The sequence below is a fragment of the Neofelis nebulosa genome, chromosome 2 (assembly GCF_028018385.1).
Source record: "Neofelis nebulosa isolate mNeoNeb1 chromosome 2, mNeoNeb1.pri, whole genome shotgun sequence".
NCBI classification, from domain to species: Eukaryota; Metazoa; Chordata; class Mammalia; order Carnivora; family Felidae; genus Neofelis; species Neofelis nebulosa.
In genome coordinates this window covers 28,453,200-28,480,596 of record NC_080783.1, presented here as the reverse complement: position 1 = coordinate 28,480,596, position 27,397 = coordinate 28,453,200, and the positions used below count along the sequence as shown (strand labels likewise).

Genomic DNA, 27,397 nt, shown 5'->3' with positions numbered 1-27,397 from the left:
AAGCAAACCGGAGCCGCCTGCCATCTGTGACCTACCTGCGGCGCAGATCCTCGGCCACGGCGGCCCGGCAGCTGAACAAATAGGCTCGCAGCGATTTCAGCCGCTGCCGCAGCCGCACCACGGTGGCCAGCGGCTCGGCGTGGCGGTACAGCATCGGGTTCTCCTGCTGGATGTCGATCAGGGGCTCTTCGTACACGTACTCCAGAAACTCTTTGGCTTGCTTAGATACCTACAAGATAAACTTCCTCAGTCAGTCTGGGGAACCATCCAGTTTTCCACACCTCCTCAAACTAGGAACCAGAGTTGAAAGGCCAAAGTCACATTACTTTCTGAGCGAGCCACAAGCAAAAGCCCATAGCTTAACTAAATATAAATTGTGGCTTTCTTTCTCTCTTCCAGAAACCTGTGGAAGTAACCGTTGCATTGAAAGGAATCCATTAATTATGTATCTTGATTATGGTGGTGATTACATGAATCTACATGAGATAAAATGACACAGAACTATACAGACTCAAGATACCACGTAGGCTTCCCGATTTGTGGATATTGTACCACAGTGATCTAAGATGTAACCAATGGGAGACACTGGATGAAAGGTACATGGGACCTCTCTTTACTATCTATGCAACTTCCTGGGAATCTACAGTCATCTCAAAATTTAAAAAAAAAAAAAAAAAGATTCTAAACAGACTTAATTTTAAAAACTACATACATGTATATTCTATACCACTTTTATAAGTAGCCATCAAAATATAGGTAAATCATGTACATATTACAAAATTCAAAAGGAATAAAAAGGATAGCTTTAAAGGATATTATTTATGCAGGATAATTTGCATTGAAAACAGGCTCCAAAAACACTTTAGTGAGCAGAAAGGAGTTGCTCTTAGAATAACTTTGAGCTTGGGCTGACAGACTAATATATCCTTCCAATTCTATATCCAATTCTGGTGGTAAACACCAAGACTATGCAAGTTGATTTTAAGATTTCCTTGTCATTAGAAAGAGTAGAAATGCAATGCATCTGAGATACAGAGGGAGTAGTTTAAATAATGGATAAGAAGTGGGTAATTTGGGAGAATCTTTACCAATTTGCTGATACTGAGATGTGGACTGGCTAGTGATGTGCAGAGTTGGCTTAGTTTCTACTTGGGAGGGTAAAACCTCTCTAAAAAGCTTCCAGGAAAACTGCTCTGGTACTGGGAATAAGGATAGAATTCAACATTAGAAAAACGATTTTGCTTACTAAAAAGAAAACTGAAAATCCACTATGCTTTACATTCCAGACTAGAAGTTTATTAATGAAGATAAATAGGGTACAGTCCTCACCCTCAAGGGACTCACTATGTAGTATAAGAGACAAATATTTATTTATTTTTAAAATGCTTTATTTATTTATGAGAGAGAGTCGGGCAAAGAGAGGGCTATCCGCTCTATCAGCACAGAGCCTGACATGGAGCTTGAACTCACCAACTGTGAGATCATGACCTGATCTGAAATCGGACACTTAACCGATTGAGCCACCCAGGAGCCCCGGGGATAAATATTTAAAACAAGAACTACATGTCGCATATAGCCTGTTCTCTACTACAAAAGAAATATGGATGAGGTCCACTGGTAGCTTAAAGGAAGGAGAAATCAATTATCCTGGGGGGAAGGGAGCCGCTGGCAAAGCAGGCCACACTGCCTCAAGGTCTAGAAAGATAAACAGAAATTCACTTGGTGGGCAAGGGTGGCACAGAGACTACCACAAGTAGATACAAGCAAGAAAACCCACCAATATGAATAGGTGATATGGCTACTGTATGCTGATTAAAGCACATTTATGACATTTAATATTTTGTAATAGAAAATAAAGCTCATATAAAAGTTTCCATTCCTTATAGAGATTATATATATATATATATATATATATATATATATATATATATAAAGGCATCAATGGTTTTTTTTTTCCCCAGTAAGTGTCCCATTTTTTTTCCCTATTAGCAATTATTTTTGAGGTACCTGTTGTGTGATCCTTTGGGGGCCCTGCAGTTACAAACGTGGTGAAGTTTACAGTCTCTGCAAATCAGCTCACAAAGAGGCCCTAGAATTAGCCAAAACCTCTATTTAACCAGACTGGAAACAACAACTGACAAGGATACAGAATGCCTCACTTGAGGCATAGAGACACAGGTACGTGCCAGATCCCATAGCAGGCATTAGTGGAGAGTACAACAGGCATGGCCCTGTCCTCGTGTAGCTCAAGGTTCGGTGGAGAAAGACAGAATTGGGTTCAAATATTTGATTTATCATGGTTAAATATGTGCCATATTTAAATATCTTAAACGAGGGAAACACGATGGTGTTCTGGGAAATGAAGTACAGTCCACTTGAAACTGTTGCTGAAAAATGATGTATTGTACAATTCAATTAGTCTTTCTGGCTCTATTGAGCAGTGTTTATACTGAGTCAGGGACCTGCTGAATTAGGTTAACAATGCTACCTTTTAGTAGGTGAACAGAAGGACAAAGGGCACTGGCCAGTCTGCCAGGCCTGAAAAGGCTTCTCTCTTCAGGTGGTACTTAAGCCTAAAAAGGTTGGGGGTAGGGGGGTGGGGAGGGAGTCTTTTACAGAGACAGTAAAAGCAGTGAGACAAATGGGAGAGCAGCTAGCGACATGAGCGTTCATAAGCTGGAATTACTAAAAACAAAAACAGAGCTAGTTTCGATGATGTCTAAGGCACTGCTTCACAAAGTTATTAACCAGTGTTAAGAATACGGAGCAAACTGGGACCGCGGCTGCCTGGGTAGGTGAACAAACCCTTGCAAGGCTGAGGGAGGTTTCGGCAGCACGGCTGAGCACATGCTCACTTCTGATAATCAACCACTTACACCGGTAAGGGAATTTTTGAAAGAACTACAAAATTCGGTATAAAATGCTATTTTTGCAAAATAGAGTGCTGTATCCCCACTGATTTCCTAAGTTCTAAACCACCCTGCATACTGGTCTAAGGATTCCACTTTCAAACTCAACTGTAATTAGAATGCTTTTTTAAAAAGAACATGTTAAATATATAGTTACTTAGGGAAGGAAACCATAAAGTTTATGTGAGGAGAAGTTTCTTTGCTATTAATAGAAATATTACATAAATTGTCCGTGAACACCAAATATATCCCCACCTAAGAGCTACTGTCCTATTTCTTGCCAACCAAATTACGAAAACCATGAGAAGCCTGAGCGTTGTTTTGGATGGATATAAAAACTCAGCTCACAGAGGCAGATAGATGGACCCAATACGTTTTTAAAAAATGGTTTTGGTTGGTATTGTCTTTAGTGATCCCACTCCATTCACATTAGAAACAACTTTTATAGGGTTAATAGTTCATTTTTCAAACCTACTGACTTTTTAATCTTTTACTAAATAATATTTAATGTTTACTAATATTAATATAATTTCTTTCCAGAGCTTTCGAAGCTTACGAACAGACTAATTTAAGCTAGACGAACTCAAGTCAGTGACTGTGATTTTGTTGCAGTTTGTGAACTGGTTCTCCCTTCACAGCGTTGTGGTCTACAGGATTCAAGAGCTGAGGAGGAGGACGAAGTCGAGGTAGAAACGGTTCTCCTCCACACCTCACACATCAAAGGTGTATTTATAAACATATTGGTTATGTGAGCAGGAAGCATCATTGGTATAAATTTAAAAGCCTTTTGTTAAGCAGGTGGCAGCTACCTCTTAATGTTCTCGAAGGTTGTTCAGGTTTACGTAATTCTGAGAAAGAGGTTCTGGAATGGTGTCCTGGTATGTTCCCCCACAAAAATAGCCCCGGGTAATAGAGCGATGGAGCAAAGGGAATGTTTAACCATAGACAGCAATTTGGAGGTGATGTGGTGGAGGTGGGGGTTGTGAGGACTTCAGTTTTTGTTAAGGGAGGAAAATGGATTGATGAGAACACACTTTAAGAATAACAACTGGTAAACACAACCTAGTCCAGTTTTTCTGTGTTCCAAAGAATACTAGTCCCACAATAGTGTTCTGAGGTCCAACAGGAAAAATGCCACACACTACCTTCTTCACTTGGTGATTCAAAGGGTAGCATGTTAGCCTATGAAAGCTTTCGGATATCGTGTCTGCTTAACGTGCTCAGGCCAGCAATCTCCCAAACCTATCTGACTATAGACAAGGCAGCTTTTTAATGTTGTGCAGGCCTTGTGCAGAGGGCGGTGGGAGACGAAATGCAGGCTGGGCCCTGCTTCCCCACCAGAGGAAGGGGCCTCTTTCTCTAATTCCTTCCATCTTGCCACGCTGTGAGCCCCCAGGGCTGCGTTCTCCTGAGGGGCCCTGTTCCAGCTGTAGCGTTGGCCTAGCTGTGGCCCTCCTATAGAACCCTCTTTTTGAGTAACACCTATTAACAAGCACAGAACTTGTTAATGCTCCATGGAACATATTTTGAGAAATGCTGAATTAATCCATTACCTATCCTTAGTAGGAAAAAAAACAAAAAAAAACTGAATCCAGAGACCTTAAGTGACTTATCTGCAGTCATTTTGTGGCAGAACTTAGAGCCAGAGCTCAGATCTCTGGATACTCTGTCCTGTGCTTGGTAGCACTATTTAAGTTCAGGGTTTTTTTGTTTGTTTTTTTAATGTTTATTTATTTTTGAGACAGAGAGGGACAGAGCATGAACAGGGGAGGGGCAGAGAGAGAGGGAGACACAGAATCCGAAACAGGCTCCAGGCTCTGAGCTGTCAGCACAGAGCACGACGCAGGGCTCGAACTCACGGACCGCGAGATCGTGACCTGGCTGAAGTCGGACGCTTAACCGACTGAGCCACCCAGGTGCCCCTTAAGTTCACAGTTTTTATTTTTTAATAACTCTACTATAAACTGTCTACTCATCACTCCTTAGAAGAGGTGATCCCTGTCCATATTCTGTCCTTCTCTTTCCCCAAATACAAAGGCAGGGGGGCTACAGAGGGAGACTAACCTATGATGTAATTTGGTGGTATGCTAGCCATTTGTTTTTAATCCTAAAGCAAAAAATAAAGTCCAGGAACAATTCATTTATGTAGAAGTCACTTATTTGTGTATTTGTTTACGGTCTTTCTCCCTCCATTGGGATATGAGCATTCACAAGGCAGAGAATGTGTCCCCAGTGCCTGGAACAGTAAGCATGGTGGGTGTTCAATAAATACTTGAAGAAACGAATGAGTGTTCTACAGTGCTCTGAACCATACACTCTTATTACTTTACACACGCTTAGAACAGCTTGGCTACTTAGACAACATATTGAGTTTACAACATATTTAGAGTTCAGAAAGTAGAAAAGGGGAAAGACAGCTTGAAGCAGCACAGTCACAACAGAAGTGACAGCTGGCATCTTGGCTCTGAGGGAAGGAAGGTGCATGCAAGAAGATACAGGTGAAAGTGTAGGACACAACCCTGATTGAGGACAATTCAGAATATGCACCAAACTCAAAAATGTACAACCTACATCTAGGAAGGTGTCCTCAGTCTCACCGGTGAATGGAAGAACTTAGATGCAAAATGATATATAAAGTTATTCTTTGAATCACTACCTGTAATAGCAAAAGCTTGAAAAACAAAATCATGTCATTGTCATGTAGATTGTCATGTGTAAAAACATGTAAAATTCATGACAGAATACAGAGTGGCTATAAAAAAAAAAAAAAAAAATAGCAAGCAAGCCCAGGAAGAGTGATATGATCTAAATGGAAAGCTGTCCCAGAGCAGCATGTAGATCATCAAATTGCCACTGTTGTGTAAAAAAGGAAAGAAAATACCTCTGGAAAGATACACAAGAAAAGAGTAATTCGGATGCCAGCAGGAAGAACAGTGTAGGTGGGAGTGAGATTATTTATGTATGCATGCCCTTTGTATTTGTGAATCTTGAAATTTGTGGAAGTGTATTATATGTGAAAAAAAGAATAAAAGTACAGCAGTGCAAGGCAATTTCTTGGTGGAAAAGTGCCTTCTATACCACATTAAAGCCCACGGATGTTATCACAGGACCCAACAATCCTATTTATAGCCATAATTCTAAGGCATTAAAAAAGCCAAATATCTAATATGTATTTTCTGAAGTAGAATATATAGAGTTAAATGACAGCTGAAGTTTTAAAAATAAAAGTGACAGTCCTATTACTGAAAACTTGGAGAATGAAATCAGGAAAGAGAAAAAAAAATAGATCACTCACACTGTTACCACAGTACAATGACCATTTATTGCTTTGGTATAAGGTTTCCTTCCTGCATTTTCCCCCATGTTTATTGTAAAAAATCATGGAGAAAGTCTTACTCAAATCAATCCCAACCATAATACTTCTTGGTCCTCTTAAAACGAGCACTGGGGCTAATGGAGAAGGAATCAGGAGATCTTAAGGTTAATTGCAATTTGTTCACAAAATCTCCAAATGACTCTGAAAATGTGGTTTTTTTCCCATCAGTGAGCTGCTCTCTAGCTCAGCGAGGGCAGTCCAGCTTGCCTCGAATGCCTCTCAAGATGTAGAGATAGGAAATAGTTTATGTAACATGGAAAACCCCTAGCTAAATGGAATGTGAATATTCAGGCTAGGACACAAAAATATTTTTTAAAAGCACAACAGAAGGGAACTATTTGGGAAGAGCTGAGGCCAAGTCTGAGGTCCTTACCACCTCTTTGTCATGCTTGATATTTTTGAATGGGAGGGCAGAGAGCAGGAGGAAAGTTATCTTCAAACAGAATTTCATTAGAAAATGGCTACAGAACTCGAGGATAAGGTTTAGCTGCTGGGTAATCCTGGAGCTCAATTCAATTTGCAGGATGTATACCGGAAAATAGATGAAATCCTGCTTTAAAAATAATTAGGAGCATGATTACTCCAGAGGGCAGACAAGGAAACCTTTAAGATGACAGATTTCATTCTGCCCTGCAAAACCATTTTTTCACTCTTTTAAATGGATATTCAAGCCAGTCACGTACTTCTTATTAAGGAGAGGAGGCAGATCTAGCAGAATAATGTCTGGTCTTGGAAACTGATAGGTCTGAATTGATCCTCACAATTAGAAACATCAAGTTAAGTCCCAGTGTCTGAGCAATGACAGGCTGGACTAAATGGAATATAGTTACTTAATGCCAGTGGGAGATGATCCAGATAAACTCGACCAGCTCTGTTCTTGCTTTAAAATCTTCCCTGGTCCACTGAGAACCTGGGAGGGAAGGTCTAACAAAGGAGGTTTTCCTCATGTACAACATGGATGAAATGAGCACACGTAACACCTTCGATTAGTTACTCATCCTCTCAAAATCAAACCCCGTCAGCAAGGGGTGGATGACCAGCAAGGCAAAAACGTCTGCTTTGGGGAAAAGACGGAAAGTGTCAGAGATGGCTGAATTGATGGTTTCAATGGCTTTTAGAACTCAGTGCAAATGGACCTGGATCTCTTCCACCACTTCACACCTTCGTAAGCCGTGCCTGATTTTCAAATTCTCCTCATTGAGTGCCACTTCTTCTGTTTTAACTCCCCAAAGTGGCACAGTCTGTTGGCAGGTGCCACTAGCCTAAGCTCTCGGTGACCCCAGGCTGGGCCTGCCTCCCTCACTTGTTCTCTCTACACCTCTCTTAGCTGTCAAAGCCCCGCTCTAAGCAGATTAATATAAATAATCTAAACCAAAGTCAACCAGTGTCCTTTCCCTCTAAGTACATTTTTATCTAATACACGCATGGCAAATATATTTATAGCCTGCATTCAGAGTGCCAAGTATGAGATGCAGAGGAGAGAATGATAACTGTCTGGGAGAGGGGAAGGAAAGAAGTGGGCGAGAGGAAATGAGGTTTAGGACAGGCTTAGGGTTTGCCATGCCGAGTGAGGGCAAGAGGAAGACCAGAGGTGTGCAATGGCAGGGCAGCACTGAGGAACAGGAGGAGTGAGACCGTACGGAGGATGCTCATGGGGGCGGGGAGGTAGGGCATGAAGGGGCTCGAAGCGCAGGGACTAGAGATCACAAAAGGTCTTTGTGTCGGGCTATGAGGTTTGGACTTCCATATACAGTCCTAGTAAAAACTGGCATTATCTTTTTTTTTTAATTTTTTTTTTCAACGTTTTTTTTTAATTTATTTTTGGGACAGAGAGAGACAGAGCATGAACGGGGGAGGGGCAGAGAGAGAGGGAGACACAGAATCGGAAACAGGCTCCAGGCTCTGAGCCATCAGCCCAGAGCCCGACGCGGGGCTCGAACTCACGGACCGCGAGATCGTGACCTGGCTGAAGTCGGATGCTTAACCGACTGCGCCACCCAGGCGCCCCAAAACTGGCATTATCGAGCACTTGTGTGCCAGACACGGTGCCCGGTGCTTTCTGCGAATCATTCTTTTATGCAAACAGCGCTGTTGTCAAGTAGGTGCTGTTATCGTCATCATCACCTCCGTTCTAAAGGTGAAGACACCGAGACTAAGCGAGGGTACAAGATTCACCCACGGTGGGATCAGAATCTTCCGAACTATTGCTGGGGCAAGACTTGCAGGCAGGAGGCCCAGTCAGAAGGCCACCAAACTCCTTCGTGGGAGTGACACCGGAGGTGTGAACTCGTGAGGTGGAAGTGAAGGTGCAGCAGAGAGCGCGATCTCAAGAGTGCGAATCCAGAGTAAAGTTTTGCTAACTGACGTCTTCCAGCGCTGGCAGTGGTGACGGGTGGGGCCATGGACATTCCGGAGGGATGTGTGGTGAGGGGGATGAAGTCCATTTGGGGTGTACCGAGTTTGGAGGGGCCCAGGAGACAGGCCTCGTTCCTTCCGTCCTTCAGCATACATCTCTGCTTACCTACTACGTGCCAGAAACTATGCGAAGACAGGTTCCCCGTGCCCAGGTGGCTCACAGAGAGGAGCAACATAAATGTGAGCATAAGAAAAGCAGTGACAACAGCTCCCACTCTTCAAGTGCTTATCAAAGTTATTTGCAGAGTGCCTGTCTTGTATTATCCCAATTCACGTGATTTTTGTAGGTAAATACAGAAGTCATAATAAGAATGAATGCTTATTTGGCACGCACTACGTACTAGCACTATTCTGAACACTTCGCATGCATGAACCCATTTAACCTGCAGTGACCCTGTGAAGTGTTACGGTCCTCATGTTACAGATGAGAGCACTCAAACACAGGCTAACTTGCCCAGGGGACAGAGCTTCCCAGGGGTATAGAAAGGATATCAGCCAAATGGCCTCTTGCAATTTTCATGTTTGTTTTAGACTTCAAAAATTACTGGTAGGTGAGTTATGGGTTCCTTCCCCACTTACCTCGCTCCCAGGTGATACAGTTACAGTGAAAGCAAGTCTCAGACAGCTACTGGCAAGGAGGTATAAAAACAGCCATAAAGACTGTTTGTACAAAGCACTTTGCTTGGAAGGTTCATTCAAGGCAGATGTGACAATATTCTAACAGAAGGATCAGAAAAAAGCTTCTCGTCAGTCAGATACCAGAATTCTCTATTCTGGCAGGACACAGGACCATGAAAGAATCCTAAGCCTAGGCTACTTCAGTGGATTAGATTCCTCGACTTACCAAGTTCTACTGCCTCATTTATGCATGGGTGGGACTGCAGTACGACACAGCTAACAACTGCAGTATGATCCACATATCTTGAAGACTACTAGGCTGGAAACTAGAGCTAAGATGTCATTTGGCAAATAAATCCACAGATCTCCCTTTCAGTAGCAAAAAATGGAGCTGGAGGGGTGCCTGGGGGGCTCAGTCAGTTAAGCATCTGATCTCGGCTCAGATCAGGATCTCGTGGTTTGTGAGTTCGAACCCTGCATCGACAGCTGACAGCACAGAGCCCACTTTGGATCCTCTGTCCCCTTCTCTCCACCCCTCCTTCCTCTCTGGCCCTCCCCCCCCCCGAAAAATAAATAAACATTAAAATTTTTTTTTAAATGGAGCTGAAGATAAAAGTAGGAATCATCAGGGAGTTAAAACCATGGAAGAGAAGGAGATACTGCAATAAAGCATAAAGTGGGAAAAGAAAACAAAACACAACCCTAAGGAACTGCAACATTAAAGGTATAGGCTGAGGACAAAGAATCAGAGAAGGTGACTGAGAAAAAAAAGAGTTCAAAGTAGGAGGAAAACCAAGGGTGTATCTTCAAAGTCAAGGCAGAAGAATTCCTGGTCAAATATTATATCCCAGACAAGTCCAGTAGAACAAGAAACTGATGAGGGTCAACTAGATTTGGCAAAACGGATGGAGGAGTTAGGATCGTGAGCAGAGGAGGAAGGAGTAAACCTTCCATAGGAGTGAGGTTTCTTCTGTGGCTGGAAGGAGGGCAAGGAGGATGGGTGTAGATGTGGACGAGTTTATAAAAGGGTTGGTGGGACTGTTGCCTTAATCCTGCTATATCTCTATGAAATAGAAGGTAAAGGCACTTCCCGGAGTGACTGCGGCTAGGTGTTTAACCTCTGCAGGATCATGGGTGCTGAAATAAAATGATCTGATGACAGCTACTGATGTAAATGGCAGAGGACTTCCCTAAGCCACCCACTGGCACCTGCATCCACAGACTCTGCCTTTTCTCTTACTTCCTGCCCCAAGCAAAGACCAACCCTCCTGTTGTCTCCACGATTCCATCTTTCTCACTTAACCACATCTTCTAGCAATTCTCTCTTTGGTAGTTCACACCAGCATAGAAAACATGCTGTTATTTCTTCCATTAAAACAAAAATCAAACCCAATTGGATCTTACATCTCCTCCAGTTACTCCCCATCTCTCTCCATCCCCTTACAGCAAACTTCTCAAGAGTAAGAGTTGTCTATTCTTGTCACTACTTTCTCTCCTGTTCCATATCAAACCCACTCCAATCAGACCTTCACTCCCACAGCTCAGTTCAAACTGCTCTCAGCAAGGTCAGTCATTACCACCACATTCCTAAATCCCATGGTCAATTCTCAGTGCTCATCTTATATCTCATCATCTATGTATCAGCCTCTGTCACAATTGATCTGGAGACACATTCTTCCTGTGGCTTGTTGGACACACTAGGGTCCTTCTACCTCGTTCTGCATTCCTCAGTCTCCTTTGCTGGTTGCTTCTCTCCTTTCTACACTTTTTTTTTTTTTTAATGTTTATTTTTGAGAGACAGAGACAGAGCATGAGCAGGGGAGGGGCGGAGAGAAAGAGAGACACAGAATCCGAAGCAGGCTCCAGGCTCCCAGCTGTCAGCACACAGCCCAACGTGGGGCTCAAACTCAAGAACCACGATATCATAACCTGAGCCAAAGTCGGATGCCTAACCGACTGAGCCAACCAGGCACCCCACTCTTTCCCACACTCTTAAGGTGGAGTGTCCCAGTGCTCAGGCTTCCTCTCCTCCTCTATTGACTTGCATTTTTATAGTTACCAAGTCTGCTATTTGTACTTCTGGGATATCCTGCTGGCTGTTATCAGCTACTTTGCAAAGCTGTTAGCATATACCTGTGATTCTCACTTCCTCCCTTTAAAAAAATAATAAATAGGGGCACCTGGGTGTCTCAGTCGGTTGGGCATCCGACTTCAGCTCCGGTCATGATCTCACAGTCTGTGAGTTCGAGCCCCTCGTCAGGCTCTGTGCTGACAGCTCAGAGCCTGGAGCCTGCTTCAGATTCTGTCTCCCTCTCTCTCTGCCCCTCCCCTGCTCATGCTCTGTCTCTCTCTCGGTCTCAAAAATAAGATAAAAACATTAAAAAATTAAAAAAAAAAAATAAACAGCAGTCCAGGTAAAGGTGTAAGGGTGGCTCAGTTCACTCTTCCTTGATGTGGACCCCTACCCAGAAGTCCTCATAGCTTCTCTCCAGGTTCTAGTTCCAGGGGGATGGATTTCTGGAAGACTGACCTTGACATGAGTAGGAATGTTACTCTAAGAAATATCTTGAATTATTTAAAGTCCTTTCCCTCAAAAGTCACTCGTATATTCAAGAGTGTTGTGATTTTGGAGAGAAGATCTAATAAAAAATGATGAGGCCTGTTTCTCTATCAGAATTCTTTTTTAGCACCCACAGTTAATTATCAGGGCCCAGAAGTAAAAAACTGCTATATGTCTTTTTAAATGAGGAAATTAATAAAAGTCATAGTTAAGACACCTTTAAATGTGAGATATTTTGAGAAGCGTTGGATAAGATCTCGTAGCTTTCGTGAGACTCCCTGGTCAAGTTTGCTTCAAATTCTTGCATCATTCCCTTTATCCTCCACACAACAACATGTGAACACCTCCACTGCTATCATGAAGTAAACCCAGACTCTGCGCTTACCTTATATTTGGAAGTGTCCCAGTTGTGGACTACGCGTGCTGGGATAAGAAAACTGTCATCCACGTGGCAGCTGCTGCAGTAATACCACCCACTGTAGTTGCACACCTTGGCTTTCCCGTTGGAAAGGCCTATGGATCGCTGGCATCCTGTTCAAGGCAGAAGAAAGAGCCCATGATTACTGCTGTACTTTTAACACCACAGAACAAGGTTATACAACCCTCAAATAAAAGTCTGTAAAGGGGGGAAAAAATCCAGAGAATACATGTATAGATGTGTCCAATAGCTTCTACCTCCTCGCCTCCCAAGGGATCGCCATAACCTGCACCTAACTGGTCCTGTTTCTAGTCTCTTCTGTGTTTTCTGCACACAGCTGTCGGAGATCAGTGTCTCTACAACCCCCCTATCAGCACCTCACTTCCTCCTCATAAACCATTTCCACCACCAGGCATGCTGCTCAGGGTTTCTCATAAAAGGATCTTATTTAGGGGCGCCTGAGTGGCTCAGTCGGTTGAGCATCCGACTTTGGCTCAGGTCATGATCTCGCGGTCTGTGAGTTTGAGCCCCGCGTTGGGCTCTGTGCTGACCGCTCAGAGCCTGGAGCCTGTTTCAGATTCTGTGTCTCCCTCTCTCTCTGCCCCTCCCCCGCTCATACTCTGTCTCTGTCAAAAATAAACATTAAAAAATTTTTTTAAGGGATCTTATTTAACATGTACAACATTTTGAGATGGTTTTAGCCAAGTTAAGAATTTGTCTGAGGTTACCTAGCCAGTAAGAGGTGGAGTTTGGATTGGACTCTGAGCTTGTCTAATTTAAAAATGACTCAAAAAACGAATATGTGGCCTTACAAAAGAAACTGGTCCTTCAATTGGCCCCTATTTCACCTTTCCAACTACTGACTCCTACTCTCCAGTGGGAATCAGAGAATTCTCCTCACTATTCCCCAAATAAACAGTGTGCTCACTCCGCCCTTCGTACATTGGCATGTATTATTTCTCCTCACACAACACCCTCTTCTCTGATTTCCAATTTGCCAAATCCTGCCATGATTCAACCAGTGGCTGTCTGCAAGTCACTGCTAAGGCCCTTTTCGTGTCCGTGGAAATCCATGATTCTCTGAGCGCTGTCCTGCTCCTCTAAGAAGAACTGGTAATAACCTCAGCTCTGTCACAAAGGAGCCATTCTTTTTCTTCAGGTCGGAGGAACCACCTTCTATTGGTGAGGATAGAAATCCTATCACAAGCCAAAGGACAGAATCCTGGCAGCCTAGAACAGGTGATCATGATTATACTAACAGCAACGTGATCCTGACATTTCTCATCTCCTGCTTCATTTCAGAAATCCTTCCATGTAGCCGCCCACTTCATGGCTGGATCAAGAACCGTACTGATCACAGAAATCTTACATTAAGCCTATTTCATGATAAGAGTATAAAATGGATTACTCTTCGTCATCGTCACCATCGTCATCGTCACCATGTTATACTACTACCGTTACACCTCATTTCCATTAAAGGAGCTCCAAACATTTAACAAACTGCTAACCTAAGAAGAAAGTGATTCGCATGTACTCTATGAGTGAAAATATCACAAAAACTCACAGGACTTTCATTTTCATCACAAATCAAACGGCATCAGTAATCAAGCAGTTTCACAGTGCATCCTCCAGGAAGAGAAGTGGTGTTTTTAAGCACAGTCCTTATTGAAAGATGGTAAGTAAATGTATCTGTATTATGCTTCCAAAGCTTCATACCGTTCCTTCCTGGAATGGTTATTTCTTTCCTATTGAGTAGCAGCAAAATCATAACAAGCTCCCGTTTTTCAGATTGGCTGAGCAATGAGATATGTGCGAAAGATAAAGAAGAACCAAACACACACGCTGCTTCTGCTGGACGGAGGCGCCGTCACAATTCCTAGGCTATGAACACTGGAATGCTGTTTGCTGCACTCACTGACCACATTATTGCTCATCTGGCCCTGAGCACACGCTTCCTGAAACTACTGTGCCTTATTATGTGCTTTTCCAACTCCTCAAATCTGTTTCTTATCCTCAGTACTTAACACAGAGCTTTACATGGAGCAGACTATTGGTAAATGTTTACGTAGAAAGGATGATAAACTGAATATTATTTGACACACATGCACCCACATATGAAGAGATTTTAATTGCCCATAGCTGTCCTAGAACTGATCCTCCCTAACCTGCTCACCTGACTCTTAAAGCAGTGTACTTTTGTTAAGAACCCCATAAAAAATATGTTGCCCATTCTAAGAATTACACATTACTCATGTGTTCCTATATGGACCATGGAACAGGAGTCAGTGGAACCTAACACATCCTAGACGCTGGGATATTGCTGTTTCCAAAAATTAGTTTATGGTCAAACTGACTTAACTCTGAAATGACACTGAATAAAATGCAGTCTTTCCTAATGATTTAGAAAGTGATTACGGTCTTGCAGGAATTCAGGGTCATCATTACAGTTTTGACTCTCCCCACAGAACACAGCAAAAATAAATTTGGGTCGCTTTAGCTTTTTGGTTGTTTGGACATTAGATATAATTAACATCAGTAAGCATTTGCTGGATATTTATATATGCTTTAGTGGGTACTACTGGGTTTATCAGTCTATAATTTTTAATGACTTTATTATGATTTCTTAGATGCAATATACATAAGCAATATTAAAATACGGTCTAAAAATGTGTATATCAATCAGGCACACAGGTCCAAAGTTTAACATGCTGGAGGTTCAAATATATGAGTTAACTAAACGAGCTAAGCATTCTCCCTGCTGTGCACTAGTCTCATCAAAGACAGAAAGGGCTGAGAGAACATGGCTAGGGCTCACTCGGGTTTTAGGTTAGAAAAAGAGCATATAAACTCCTAGTTATTGTGTGTCTTTACCTTCATATCTCATTTGGAACCAGGCTCTCCTACTCTCCGTGCTGAAAGGTCCCCTAATGACTTAGAAGTAGGTTTAAACCTACCTGTACGCTTAGGATACGTACAGGATACCTGTACGTTTTGGATACATGATGTATACACAAGCATAGGTCTAGAGTTAGTAAGCCTGTTCCTGTCTAATATACAGGAACTCGACCCATCGAACTCTCTAGGCCTGCTTTCCTCACTGCAAAATAAAGGGGCCAGCCTAAATCAAGGGTTGCCAGATTCAGTGACCATCAGAATTTTCTGGAGATGTTTGTGAAAAATGTAGACCTCTCCCCCACCCCTACACTTCAATTCTGTAGATCTGGATTAGGGCCCAGATTAGGGCCCTGCATTTCTCCCCAACCAGCCAACTACCATCATAGACCCTGGTGAGTAAAAGCTGAGGATTGCTCCCTGATTTCTAGGTGGCTCCATGCTCTAAAATTCCAACTCTATTCAAGGGCAGAGGGTGTGCAGACTCTTAAGTGAAAAGCTCATAATTTGTCATGTAGTTTACGTTTTAGGCCTCCAAAATCAACATTTCAGGTTCGTAGTCAATTTCTAAAATATTTGCTATGTGGAAACAACCTGAGTTCATTTTACCAGTATTTTTCCAGAGCACTCATTGTCCCCACTGAGAAGCATCTTATTTGGTTTAGAATTAAAACCTTTAGTCTCCAAATCCAATGTAATATTTGTTATTGAAAGAACACAGGATGATCAGGAAAGAATGGTAGAGGCTAGTGGCATAATACAGATTCATTTTCTAAAAAACAACACATGCCACTTACTGAAAAAGAAAACATCTATTCTTTCAATTAACTGTAAAATTTCCTTCTTTAAAGTCATACTAGCAAACCATGGGCTAAAAATGTCTGAAACAATTCACCCCAAAGATACACAATCTGGATTTTACTTTATCATTGTGATGTTTTCAACAGGGCAAAAAAATGTGTTTTCTTAATAACGACTATTAGGAAAACACACTTTTTCAAGGGTGCCAAAGCTAGACTCTGACAAGCGACATTATGGGGAGAAAAACAGAGCTGCAAAGCAGAGACAAAAAATAATTAATTGAAATAACTAATTAGAGCTTATTTACATATTATATTTTTATGTACTTTCAAACAGACTTTTCAATAATGCTTCTAAATTAAGGGGCATTTGTAGTAGGGAACCCTCCACATATTGGATCAAAGCAAATACATTCTTCCCAGTCTCTTTTTTGAAACTTTTCAGAGTGTGTTCAATTCATAGGAACAAAAAACTATCTCACAAGAGAACTCACTGGCCTTTTTTTTTTTTTTTTTATTGCTTCCCACCCCACTTCAAATCTTTAATGAACACATGCTCTGAAGAGCTTAGCTTCCCCTGTGGTACTCTTTTGGAAACCAATGTTACCATTTAACTGAAATCCTATTTGCTGCATGTACAGTCCATTTTCCAAATGGCCTTTCACTAAAGACGCCCAAAAGATTCGGTTGCTGGGGGCTGAAGCAGAAATTTTGGCATAAGGCTCCACAAAGGCGCAATCTTTCTTCTCACAAGTGCACCTAGTTAGCTCAATTGGCTGCAATGCGGTGTTACTGAAGCCGAGATCTCGAGGAGAAGCCAACCACCTTCTTGCTACTTCATGACTACCAACTCAGCCCTCTTTCCCCTGACCGGCAGCTGGGAAATTCATGGGAATAAAAGTGACACGAGGTGTGGCTAGATGCAGGTGAATCTCTCTCACCAAGGAAAGAACTCACACAATGCTTTCTAAGTCAGCCACGCTACTCCCTTTACCTAATTTGGTAAAGCAAATTTGGTGTTTTCTATTTGGAAGGTAGAAAGGCTCTAAGAGAAAGACCAGGGAGGGGGAAAAGGAAGAAGAGGATGTGTCTTCATTAAAAAGGGAGGAAAAGAGATAAGAGAGGATACATTTTCACTTTCTCTGTTAAAGGAGAAAAGTAAAGCTGGCACGCTTCATCACCTCTTCTACTGTATGTGTGCAGAGGGGAGAGAGGTGGCCACGGGAAGGGCCAAAGGACTGCCCTTGCCCTCCCTCCCCTCTTCTGTCCAGTGCCCCGGCACGGGCAAATGACCTGTGGTAAGCACTTTGCAAAATGTGACTCAAAGGCCTGGACTTTTACCATAAGCTCTAGAGACCAGATTTCCCCAAATGAAGGAGAACAGAAATGAGGAGTTTCAAGGACTTGCTATTTTCTAAGAATCAGAGGGGAAAAAGGTCATACAGAACTTAGCTCTCCTACTTTATAGTCTATAACCATTGACTGGTCATGTAATTGTTGAACACGTACTTCTTAAAAGAAGGTGTCGCACTGGGTATACAATCACAAGTTATGTTTAATGAGACTGGAATTAGCACAAAGCTGGGCACAGCGTGTTAACAAAGGATTTCTGGACACAGGGTGGAAGCAGGTTTTGCAGCGTAGCCTAGGATCCATCTGAGGAGGTAGAAGCCAAGCAAACCTGGGTCCCAGACTTCCGTCCTCCATCGTAGGAGAGACTGGAGCTGGGATGTGAATGAAACCGACCACATGTGGGTTCCCAAGTGAACACAGGTAGAATGAGGCTACAGAATTCTAGGTCACGGCGATGGAAAGGGGTAGGAACAATGAGAAACACCTACTCAGAAGTAAGTGATCCCAAACGCCTTCCATCTCAAGCATCCGAGTTGCTCTGTGACTTTGAGGCAAAGTGGTGACCCACAAGGTAGGAGACATCTACTGTGTCATAAAAATCAATTAAAATGTGACATATTTGGATGGAGAATCAGGCACATGAAAACAAATGCCTCTGAGTATGCATTTTGTTTGTCATAAGGAAAACAGTATCCACAAGCATGTCTAATAAAACTAAAAGAACCAAAGAAGTCAAGAAAAATCAACTGTGTACCACCTATAGTTGCTAATGGAAATAGTATGGCATGCTGCTGGTAGTCCCTTTGTTTAATTTATGGGCTCGCTTGAGATAGCAATACTTCAGAATTATTTTCTCCATGAAATCTTAAAGTCCTTTGATAGTAAGTTCTCTTCCCAGGGAATGCAAACTTCATGGTTGGGAGGGAATACACGTCCTCAAATACGATCCTGAAATGTACTGACTGTTTCCAAAGCTATACTGAAATTTATTTCTGTTCATCAGGAAAGAATTTGTTCTGGTTGGCTTCATTTTATGTTTGGCTTTTGTAGCATTGAGAGATCATACAAGAGAAGTTGTCACTCGCTGTTGGCCAAAACTTGGACTCAAAAAGTTGGTCTGTACAGTCAAAGAACTGCCACATTGAGGAAGCATTAAGTAACACTTGCAAGGAAACTGTTCCTATTGTGACCGAGGCACATTTAGGATAACTTAAGCTGGCACTTGTGGAGTGGATTGTAGCTGTTGCTAGGAGAGCTATGTCCTTAAGAATATAACAGAAGTAACTCCTCTGGTACAAAATGTATATACCTAACTAAAGAATTTTCCCTTAAACAACAAGATGGCCAATGTTATGCCTGTCAAGTATTAGCACTGCGCCTGGACACCGTAAGCACTGAGTACACTTTATATCCAGAGACAGAAGCAGAGGAGACTGATATTCACAGATATCAACTGTCCAAGACAGAGGCCAGTGATGAAGTATAATCCTGTGTTACTTGCTTAAACTTGCAGGACCAAGGCAACCAAAAAAACATCTTTTAAAAGCCCAATCTGAACAATAATTGGTTTAAAAGTGAAAAGTACTATACACGACAAGCCCTAAGATGAGGTTGATGGGGTTTTTTGTACTGAATATTTAAACAAGTTCATTTGTGTGTCGTATTAATGGTGCCAAAGGTATTACATTTAAGTAAGAAATGAAGCGAAAAATCAAATGCCAGGTTATTACTGCTGACTGAAAATATAGATAGTGCCCCGGGGAATCCCATGCATCTGTCTCTTGCCTCAACAGTGTTTGTATGAAACAGATCTGGGGACTACCCCTTCTTCCAACCTCCAACCACCCCCCAACCTCCTTCCCAGTCACAACCTCCAGGACCATCTTTTCTCAGCCATCCTCTGCCTCTGGGACCAGCCAACGCTGTTTCTGTGGTTAGCCTCTCACTGCCCGCCAACCTTGAGCTCCTAGATTCATCAGAATTATCCCACCAAAATGGAGGCTGCTGTCAACTGCCCAGTCAACCTACATCTGCAGGCTTTCTACACCTACCTTTCTCCGGGCTTCTACTTTCACTGCAAGGATATGGCTCTGGAGGGCATGGGCCACTTCTTCTGCCAGGTGGCGTAGGGGAAGCATAAGGGTGCCCAGTGTCTCTTGAAAATACAAAACCAGGGCAGAGGCTGCACCTTCTTCCAGGACATGCAGATGTCCTCCCAAGATGAGTGGGGGAAAGCCGTGCACGCATGGAAGCCGCCATGGCCCTGGAGAAGAACTGAAACAGGCCCTTTGGGATCAGCATGACCTGGATTCTGCCTGCACAGACCTCTATCTCTGTGATTTCCTGGAGAGCCGCTTCCTAAATGAGGAGGTGAAGCTCATCAAGAAGGTGGCGACCACCTGACTAACTTCTACAGGCTGGGCTGGACTAGCAGCTCTTGTAAAGGCTCACCCTCCAGCAGGACTAAGAGCTTCTGGAACCCAGTGGACTTGTAAGGTTCCCTCTGTATCCCCCAGGTGTCAGGGCATTTGCCCCCTATAGCCACTAAGCAGTTTTTTTAACACCCTGGTGCCCTCTCCCCGGCTATGGACCAAATGGAAACAATAAAGTTTTTACAGAAAAGAAAAGAAAATATAAAAGCTGTCTACAGTAGATAAATGGTATAATGTTTGTATAATCTTCTTGGAATGTTGTTATTAAGACTATAAATCATATGAAATAAATTAATAAATACCAAGTAGATTCCAACTCGAGTTTAGAAGTGTCAGGATTCATTGGTCTTTCAGGTAAACAATGATTGAGAGCCTAAAGTCAATATTTAGTCAAAATTTATCTTGAAAGGCAATAAATCTTAATTTTTGCCAAAGCAAGTAAGTAAATATGTGCATTGTTCTAGAGATTCTGACTGCTTTTCTGTCTACTAAATAGCTACATTGACTTAAAAATATCTGTGACACAGATTTTCACTTCCAAAGACACGATTTGGAAGATGCTTATGATAAGGTGCTTCAGCACCAGTAATACAGTAAGACCAGAGAAAGTGAATAATGAAGTGTTATTATTTCAATATCTAGTATATTTAAGTCAGTCTAAATTTAGTATTTTTTCATACTTGTTTTCTTCTTACTAGTCTATGAGTAGATTTTCTCATTAACTTCTTGCCTGTCTGCTCTTTACCCAAAGACTTTCAAAAAAATTGTATGCAATTTTAAATGGAAATAATAAATAGGTAAATGGATAAACAAATACTGACATAGTGCTTACTATATGCCAGGCACTGTTATAAACAATTTATACACACACACACACACACACACACACATTTATTTAATCCTTATCAATTCTATAATGTAGGTATTATCCCCATTTTACAGATGAAGAAACTAAGGCAGAGAGTGACAAAGTAATTCTGTCCATGGTTGTATAGTTAGTAAAGAAGGCAGAGCTTAATAGCATTGTGTGTGTGTGTGTGTGTGTGTGTGTGTGTGTGTGTGTGTGTGTATTCCCATGTAGCTATTTCCTTGAGGAAAGTATTTTTGAAAATGGCCTTTGTGTACGGCAATATGACAAGCACAGAAAATATAAATCTACTATACAAAAGAGCATAATTTGCTTTGTCAATGAATTAGCCTATGACCTAACAGCATTAGCATCACCCTGAATATGAAGGGTGAGGGGGACAAGATTACAAATCTGGAAGGTGGAAAGCAGAAGACAGTAAGAGGTAAGCAAAGGAGGAAGCAATCACTCTAATTGTGGAGACTGGGGAAGGCTGTGTAGGCATGGAGCATGTGAGCTGATCCTTGAAAAAGAAAAGAGATTTTGGAAGAGGAAAGCTCAAGTCAGAAAAACAGGGGCATGTTTGGAAAATGTTGATTATTCTAGATGTCTGAGGCTTACTGTAACTAGAGGGGTGAAAAAAGAGCTTAGAACCATAAACTGAAGCCAGTAACATAAGAATCCTAAATGCTTAGAGGGAAGAATCCTTACTGATCAGTAAGATACAGGAACAGCTAGAGTTGTTTGAAGCTGAACAGCAACCTGAACTTTGGAAAGATTAATTGACAAGGAAAAAAAAAAAAAACAAGGGGAAAGAACCAGTAGATAAGTTATTGTACCATCTGGGCTTAAGTAGGCAGTGATCTTGGGAGCAGGAAGGGGAAAGAGGAGATACTATGGAGATAAACTACAAACATTTGGTAACTGACTAATGTAGAAAGGATTGGGATTGTCAAAGATGCCCATGATGCTGTATGCCCACAATACCTATCAGTCAGAAGGGACAGGTTGTTTCAGGAAGAAACGGCTGTTTGTTTGGGGCATTAAGTCCAAAAGACAGTTCAAAAAATTTGAGCTACCCAATCTACTGATTCCTAAAGCTTAGTTGACTAAGAAAAATTCCCCTTTACTGTACAAATCAGTTTAATTTTGATTTTCTGTTACTTATAACTGAGAGCATCTGATGTATTTGATACTGAATGATGGTTGAGAGTTCTATTTCTATGACCTAATATTTTTACTTAGATCTACCCACTAAGATGCTAAGGTCTCATTATAAACCATTAGGTGCCATGAAATAACCAACATGCATTTCAGTAGAAGACATTTATCACTTTATAAAGAAGTATATAAAGAAGTGAGTAAAAGCTGAGTGTGGAAGAGATGATATAGTTGACAGGATTTATTTCTTGACGGTACAGTGGTTCTCAACCTGGGGAGAGTTTTGTTCCAAAAAGAGGCATTTATGGTATCTGGAGACATTTCTGGTTGTCATAAAAGAGTGAGTGGGGTACCTACTGTCATCTAGTGGACAGAGGCCAGGGATGTTGTTAAACATCTCTTGATGCACAGGACAGCCCCCACAACAAAGAGTTATCTGGCCCAAAATGTCAGTAGTGCCACTATTAAGAAACTCTGATAGTACTAAGATAAGAGGGCAAAATAAGAGATCCGAGTACTGACCCTTCTTAATCACTTTTCTCTGAAAGTGATGGATACACTATTGTGGGAAAGAAAAGAGCCCTCTTACCAGCTCTACTTTCTTAGCTACAAAAACAAAACAAAACAAAAAAAAACCTGATTCATGCTGCTGGGTTAGTTTAGGGTAGAGAGGTACCATCAAAGAGAGGCCTCGTCCACACTGTACCACCATCTACTAAACTACCTGCCAGTAACATTGGCTCCAAGCTTGGGGCTCTTTTCTTCATGAAGCAATCCTTCTGGTGAAATACTTGCTACCAATAATTCTTACTTGAAAAACTGCAGAGATGGAAAGGGCTGAGCTAAAGTGATTATTTTAGACATGAAAGCGGCCAGAGGTGGGAATAATGTTCCTCTGTCACAGTCGACCTCCCGCTACCAGATCTCTCTTAAGCATGGGAGTACCAGGACCCCCACGTTGCACCCCTGCAATGCCAGACAGGGAAGGGAGGTCATCCTCACCACCCCTGTAACAAGCCAAATGCTGAGCTGGGCTCTCTGGAACTTACACAATGAAAGATTTGGGGGAAGGTATCTTATTACATAAACTCTTACTGCAATGTTCCTCTGAACCAGTGCCGAGCCATGTAAGAGTCCAAGGGGCAAAAGGAAAATTCAGTCATACTAATCCTATCTCTAAAATTTTATACTTTATTCATCATGGATATTTTGGCATTGATTTTGATTTTTAAATAATATTACATTAAAATATTATTTATGTCCATTACTGAGGTTTTTTTTTTTTTTGAAGGAAGGGCATCCTCTTGAGTCGTATGCCCAAAGAAACTGCCTCACTCCTCCTACCCTGGTCCCAGCACTGTACTGAATGAACCCTCTTTCCTAAGAGAGTCCACTGTGTACCCCAATAATGTTCTTTCTGCAGTGATTTTCCCTGATCTTTAACATTATATTAAGCCACCACTAACTCTCTTTTTGTGAGACACTACTTTATCAAGAAGTGAGGAAAAGCCGAGTGAGGAAAAGAAGACATAGTTGGTAGGCCTTGGTTTTGGACGGCACAGTAGTTACGCCTCTATTTCGATGGCTTTGAAAGGTCAATAGCCTCTTACTGGCTTGGAAGTTCAGATTATCTTTTTTATTTCCCTGAAAAGCAACCTGTCTTCCTTTAGTCTTTTTCTGGGACTTAGGTTTCCTTCCAGCTTGTATATAGAAGTTTCTGTGCACATCGGCCTCAGCCGTTGCTTCTGTCACAAACACTGTCCCACCATGGGCCCCTCGGACCCCTCTTCCACCTCACTCCCCATTTGGAATGCCTGTTCCTCTTTCCTTCTATTTCTCGAGAGTCTCATCTCTTTGAACTTTACAGTATCTTTACAACATCACCTTTCCTCTTCTTTGCTAAAGCCTCCGAGAAAACCTTGACAGCATCTCTTAGAGTAATTTTTACTTGAGCTATTTTAGTAATGACAACAATTTGATAAAATTAAAGTCATGAGAGTGGATCCAAGTAGTACTGGGAACAGCCTCAAAGTGAAAGAGAGATCACTTTCATCAGCTTCCCTTAAACCCATGCTTGAATTTCTTCATTGTCACCCCAAACCAAATTCTTTATGTTCTAGAAGACTTAGGGAACTGCCTCAGTGTACTTTCTTCTTTGACTCTTTTCCCTATGCCATTTTTGGCCTTCTTTCCAGGCTTTTCTGTCTCTCTAAAAGTACAGGTTTGTGATCCCCTCCAAAGCTAAACTTTTAACTCTGTCTTTAGTATTTGAAGGCAGGCTGCTTGTATCAGGATACTCAGAGCTACCAGGCAAGACACAAAGAGACATGTATGAGTGAGAAACTCCTGTTCCCTGGTCCTCATGTTGCCATTTGAAAGGGATTTCCTAGAGAGATATTCCCAGCTTGTCTCCCCATTGCTTGTCCAGCCCTCATCACAGATGGAGAGACGAGGTGTCTGGTGAATTTAGAAGAACTCTGCCAGGCTCAGCCTGGCCGGCAGGGTGCGGTCTTCCTGTCTGCTATGGCAAGAGGGCACGGCCTCTGGGACTCCAACTGTGACCGTGTGAATAAGTCCAGTTTAAGCCCCTATTAGGATGCTGGCTCAGACACACAACATCTTCTAATGGGAGTGGGAAGGAAAAAGGAAGGTGATCAGGCAACCCAAGCACACCGGGCCGTGGGTGAAGGTCACTGAGACGAGGATCATCCAGGAAAGCTGGGCTCAGAGGGTTGCCAGGCACCAGCCACCTTTCATCAGTTAAAATTCTTCATCTTTAAAAAAAAATTTTTTTTTAACATTTATTTATTTTTTTGAGAGAGCACAAGCAGGGGAGGGGCAGACAGAAGGGGGGACACAGAGTCCGAAGAAGCTCCAGGCTCTGTCAGCACAGAGCCAGACGTGGGGCTGGAACCCACAAACTATAAGATCATGACCTGACTCGAAGTCGGAAGCTTAACTGACTGAGCCACCCAGGTGCCCCTAAAATTCTTCACCTTAATGATGGATGAGAAACATCATTTTCCTAAAGGTTTCCCATCCATTATTAGGCCACAGTAAGACTTCTGTTCATCCAAGCACCTCTTCCATATTTTCTGGGGGGGAAAATGCAGTGATGTACAATATTACTGAATTAAAATTTGGCACTTTTGGTTCAGCTGATATTTTGTAACATTTGGATTGTACACAGTCAAGGCAGTTTAATCTGCCCTCAGCTTAGAGTGTCGAAGATGCTGACCGATGCTGACCGGCCAGATTAAAAGGGCTGACCCGAGGCTGGATGATAGATAAATCAGTGGCAGGGCTACAAACAGAAAATCCAGCTCTTCTGCTCCTAATATGTTACTTATCCCACCAAGTCTAGATGCTTCCCAGCCACCAAATCACAGGTATCTATTATTTTGTCTGGTCTCTAAAAGCCTAGGGGCTAAGAAGAATATCTTTATTGATGAAGACAGAGAAAGAAACCAATACTTTCAAACTAAGTCTATCCTCTGTATCAGAGGTACAGGCTTGATGATTTGAAGGGGAAATGATTTTCAGTAAGGCTTTCGGTTCAGCCCCACATGGTTTACTTTGCTGAAAAAAATGAACAAGATATAACCCTTGGTATATTGATATGTACTAGGTCAGAATGTGATTTTCAGCATGGTGACTACAGTTAAGTATTTTATTGTATACCTGAAAGTTTCTAAGAGAGTAGATCTTAAAACTTCTCACGATGCAGGCGCCTGGGTGGCTCAGTCAGTTAAGCATCCAACTTCAGCTCAGGTCTTGATCTTAGGGTTCCTGAGTTTGAGCCCCTCAATCCTCAATGAGCGTGCCTCAATGAGTTCTCTGCTGTCAGCGCAGAGCCCGCTTGAGATCCTCAGTGCCCGGCTCTCTCCTCCTCCCCTGCTTGTGCACATGTTCATTCCTTCTCCCTCTCAAAAATGAATAAACATTCAAAAAAATTCTCACCACACACACACATACACAAAAGGTAACTTTGTGAGGTGATGGATATGTTAACTAGCCTTACTGTGGTAATCATTTTGTAATACATATGTATATCAAATCACCACACTGTACAACTTAAATTTACATAATGTTAATAAAAATGAACTATTGGGACCTCATCAAAATAAAAAGCTTCTGCTCAGTGAAGGAAACAATCAGCAAAACTAAAAAGGAACTGATGGAATGGGAGAAGATATTTGCACATGACATATCAGATAAAGGGTTAGTATCCAAAATCTAGAAAGAACTTATCAAACTCAACACCCAAAAAGCAAATAATCCAGTGAAGAAATGGGCAAAAGACATGAATGGACACTTCTCCAAAGAAGACATCCAGATGGCCAACCAACACATGAAAAGATGCTCAACATCACTCATCATCAGGGAAATACAAATCAAAACCACAATGAGATACCACCTCACACCTGTCAGAATGGCTAACAGCGACAACTCAGGCAACAACAGATGTTGACGAGGATGCAGAGAAAGAGGATCTCTTTTGCACTGCTGGTGGGAATGCAAGCTGGTGCAGCCACTCTGGAAAACAGGATGGAGGTTCCTCAAAAAACTAAAAATAGAACTACCCTATCACCCAGCAATTTCACTACTAGGTATTTATCCAAGGGATACAGGTGTGCTGTTTCGAAGGGGCACATGCTCCCCAATGTTTATAGCAGCGCTATCAACAATAACCAAAGTATGGAAAGAGCCCAAATGTCCATCAACAGATGAATGGATAAAGAAGATGTGGTATATATACACAATGGAGTATCACTCGACAATCAAAAAGAATAAAATCTTGCCATTCGCAACTACGTGGATGGAACTAGAGGGTATTATGCTAAGCGAAATTAGTCAGTAAGAGAAAAACAAATATCATATGAGGAATTTAAGATAAAAAACAGAAGAAAAAATAATATAAAAACAGGGAGAGGGACAAAACATGAGACTTTTAAATACAGAGAACAAACAAAGGGTTGCTGGAGGGGTTGTGGGGGCGGGGGATGGGCTAAATGGGTAAGGGGCATTAAGGAATCTACTGAAATCATTGTTGCACTATATGCTAACTTGGATGTAAATTAAAAAATAAATACATTTTAAAAAAATGTACATAATGTTATATGCCAATTATATCTTAATAAAGCTGGGGGGATGAATAAATTCTGGGGATCTAATGTACAACATGGTGGCTATAGTTAAGAATACTGTACTTGAACACTTGACAATTGATAAGAATAGATCTTAAATGTTCTCACAACAACAAAAAATGTTAACTGTGTGAGGTAATGGATGTCTTTACCAACCTTAATGTGGCAACTATTTCACAATATATATGTATATCAAATCATCACAATGTAGACCATAAACTTACACAATGTTATTTGTCAATTTTATCTCAACAAAGCTGGGGGGAAATAAACGAATGTGTTTTCAATCTTTTGGAAACTGACACAAGCCTGCATGTCTTTGGTTTTAGAATCCTAGTTCCCTTCTAGAAGTCGTATATAGCACGCACTAAATTAGCTAAAGTCAATAAATGAAGTTAATTTTGCTGGTCACTTTTATGATATCCATTAAAAAAGAAACACTCTCACTGTTAAGCCAAGACTTGAAAAT

At 41.8% G+C, this 27,397-nt stretch overlaps 1 protein-coding gene and 1 long non-coding RNA gene across 15 annotated transcripts in view; one reads left to right on the top strand and one right to left on the bottom strand.

The window, feature by feature from the left end:
* The window catches only part of PLEKHM3 (pleckstrin homology domain containing M3), a 199,590-nt gene that overhangs the window by 111,322 nt on the left and 60,871 nt on the right, over positions 1 to 27,397 (bottom strand). For all 14 annotated transcript variants that reach the window (XR_009255797.1, XR_009255803.1, XR_009255800.1 and 11 more), the window contains 2 exons: positions 12,264 to 12,409; positions 36 to 229 (listed from right to left, as the gene is read on the bottom strand). Coding sequence is in view for 11 of the 14 variants with exons in the window: in XM_058707215.1 (XP_058563198.1) it covers positions 36 to 229; positions 12,264 to 12,409 (340 nt within the window). In the remaining 3 variants the exon portion in view is untranslated. The remainder of the gene's footprint in view (positions 1 to 35; positions 230 to 12,263; positions 12,410 to 27,397) is intronic.
* LOC131499350 (uncharacterized) lies at positions 225 to 4,774 on the top strand. Its single transcript, XR_009255819.1, has 3 exons — positions 225 to 596; positions 1,990 to 2,178; positions 3,450 to 4,774. It is a non-coding gene; the product is annotated as an uncharacterized LOC131499350 (long non-coding RNA).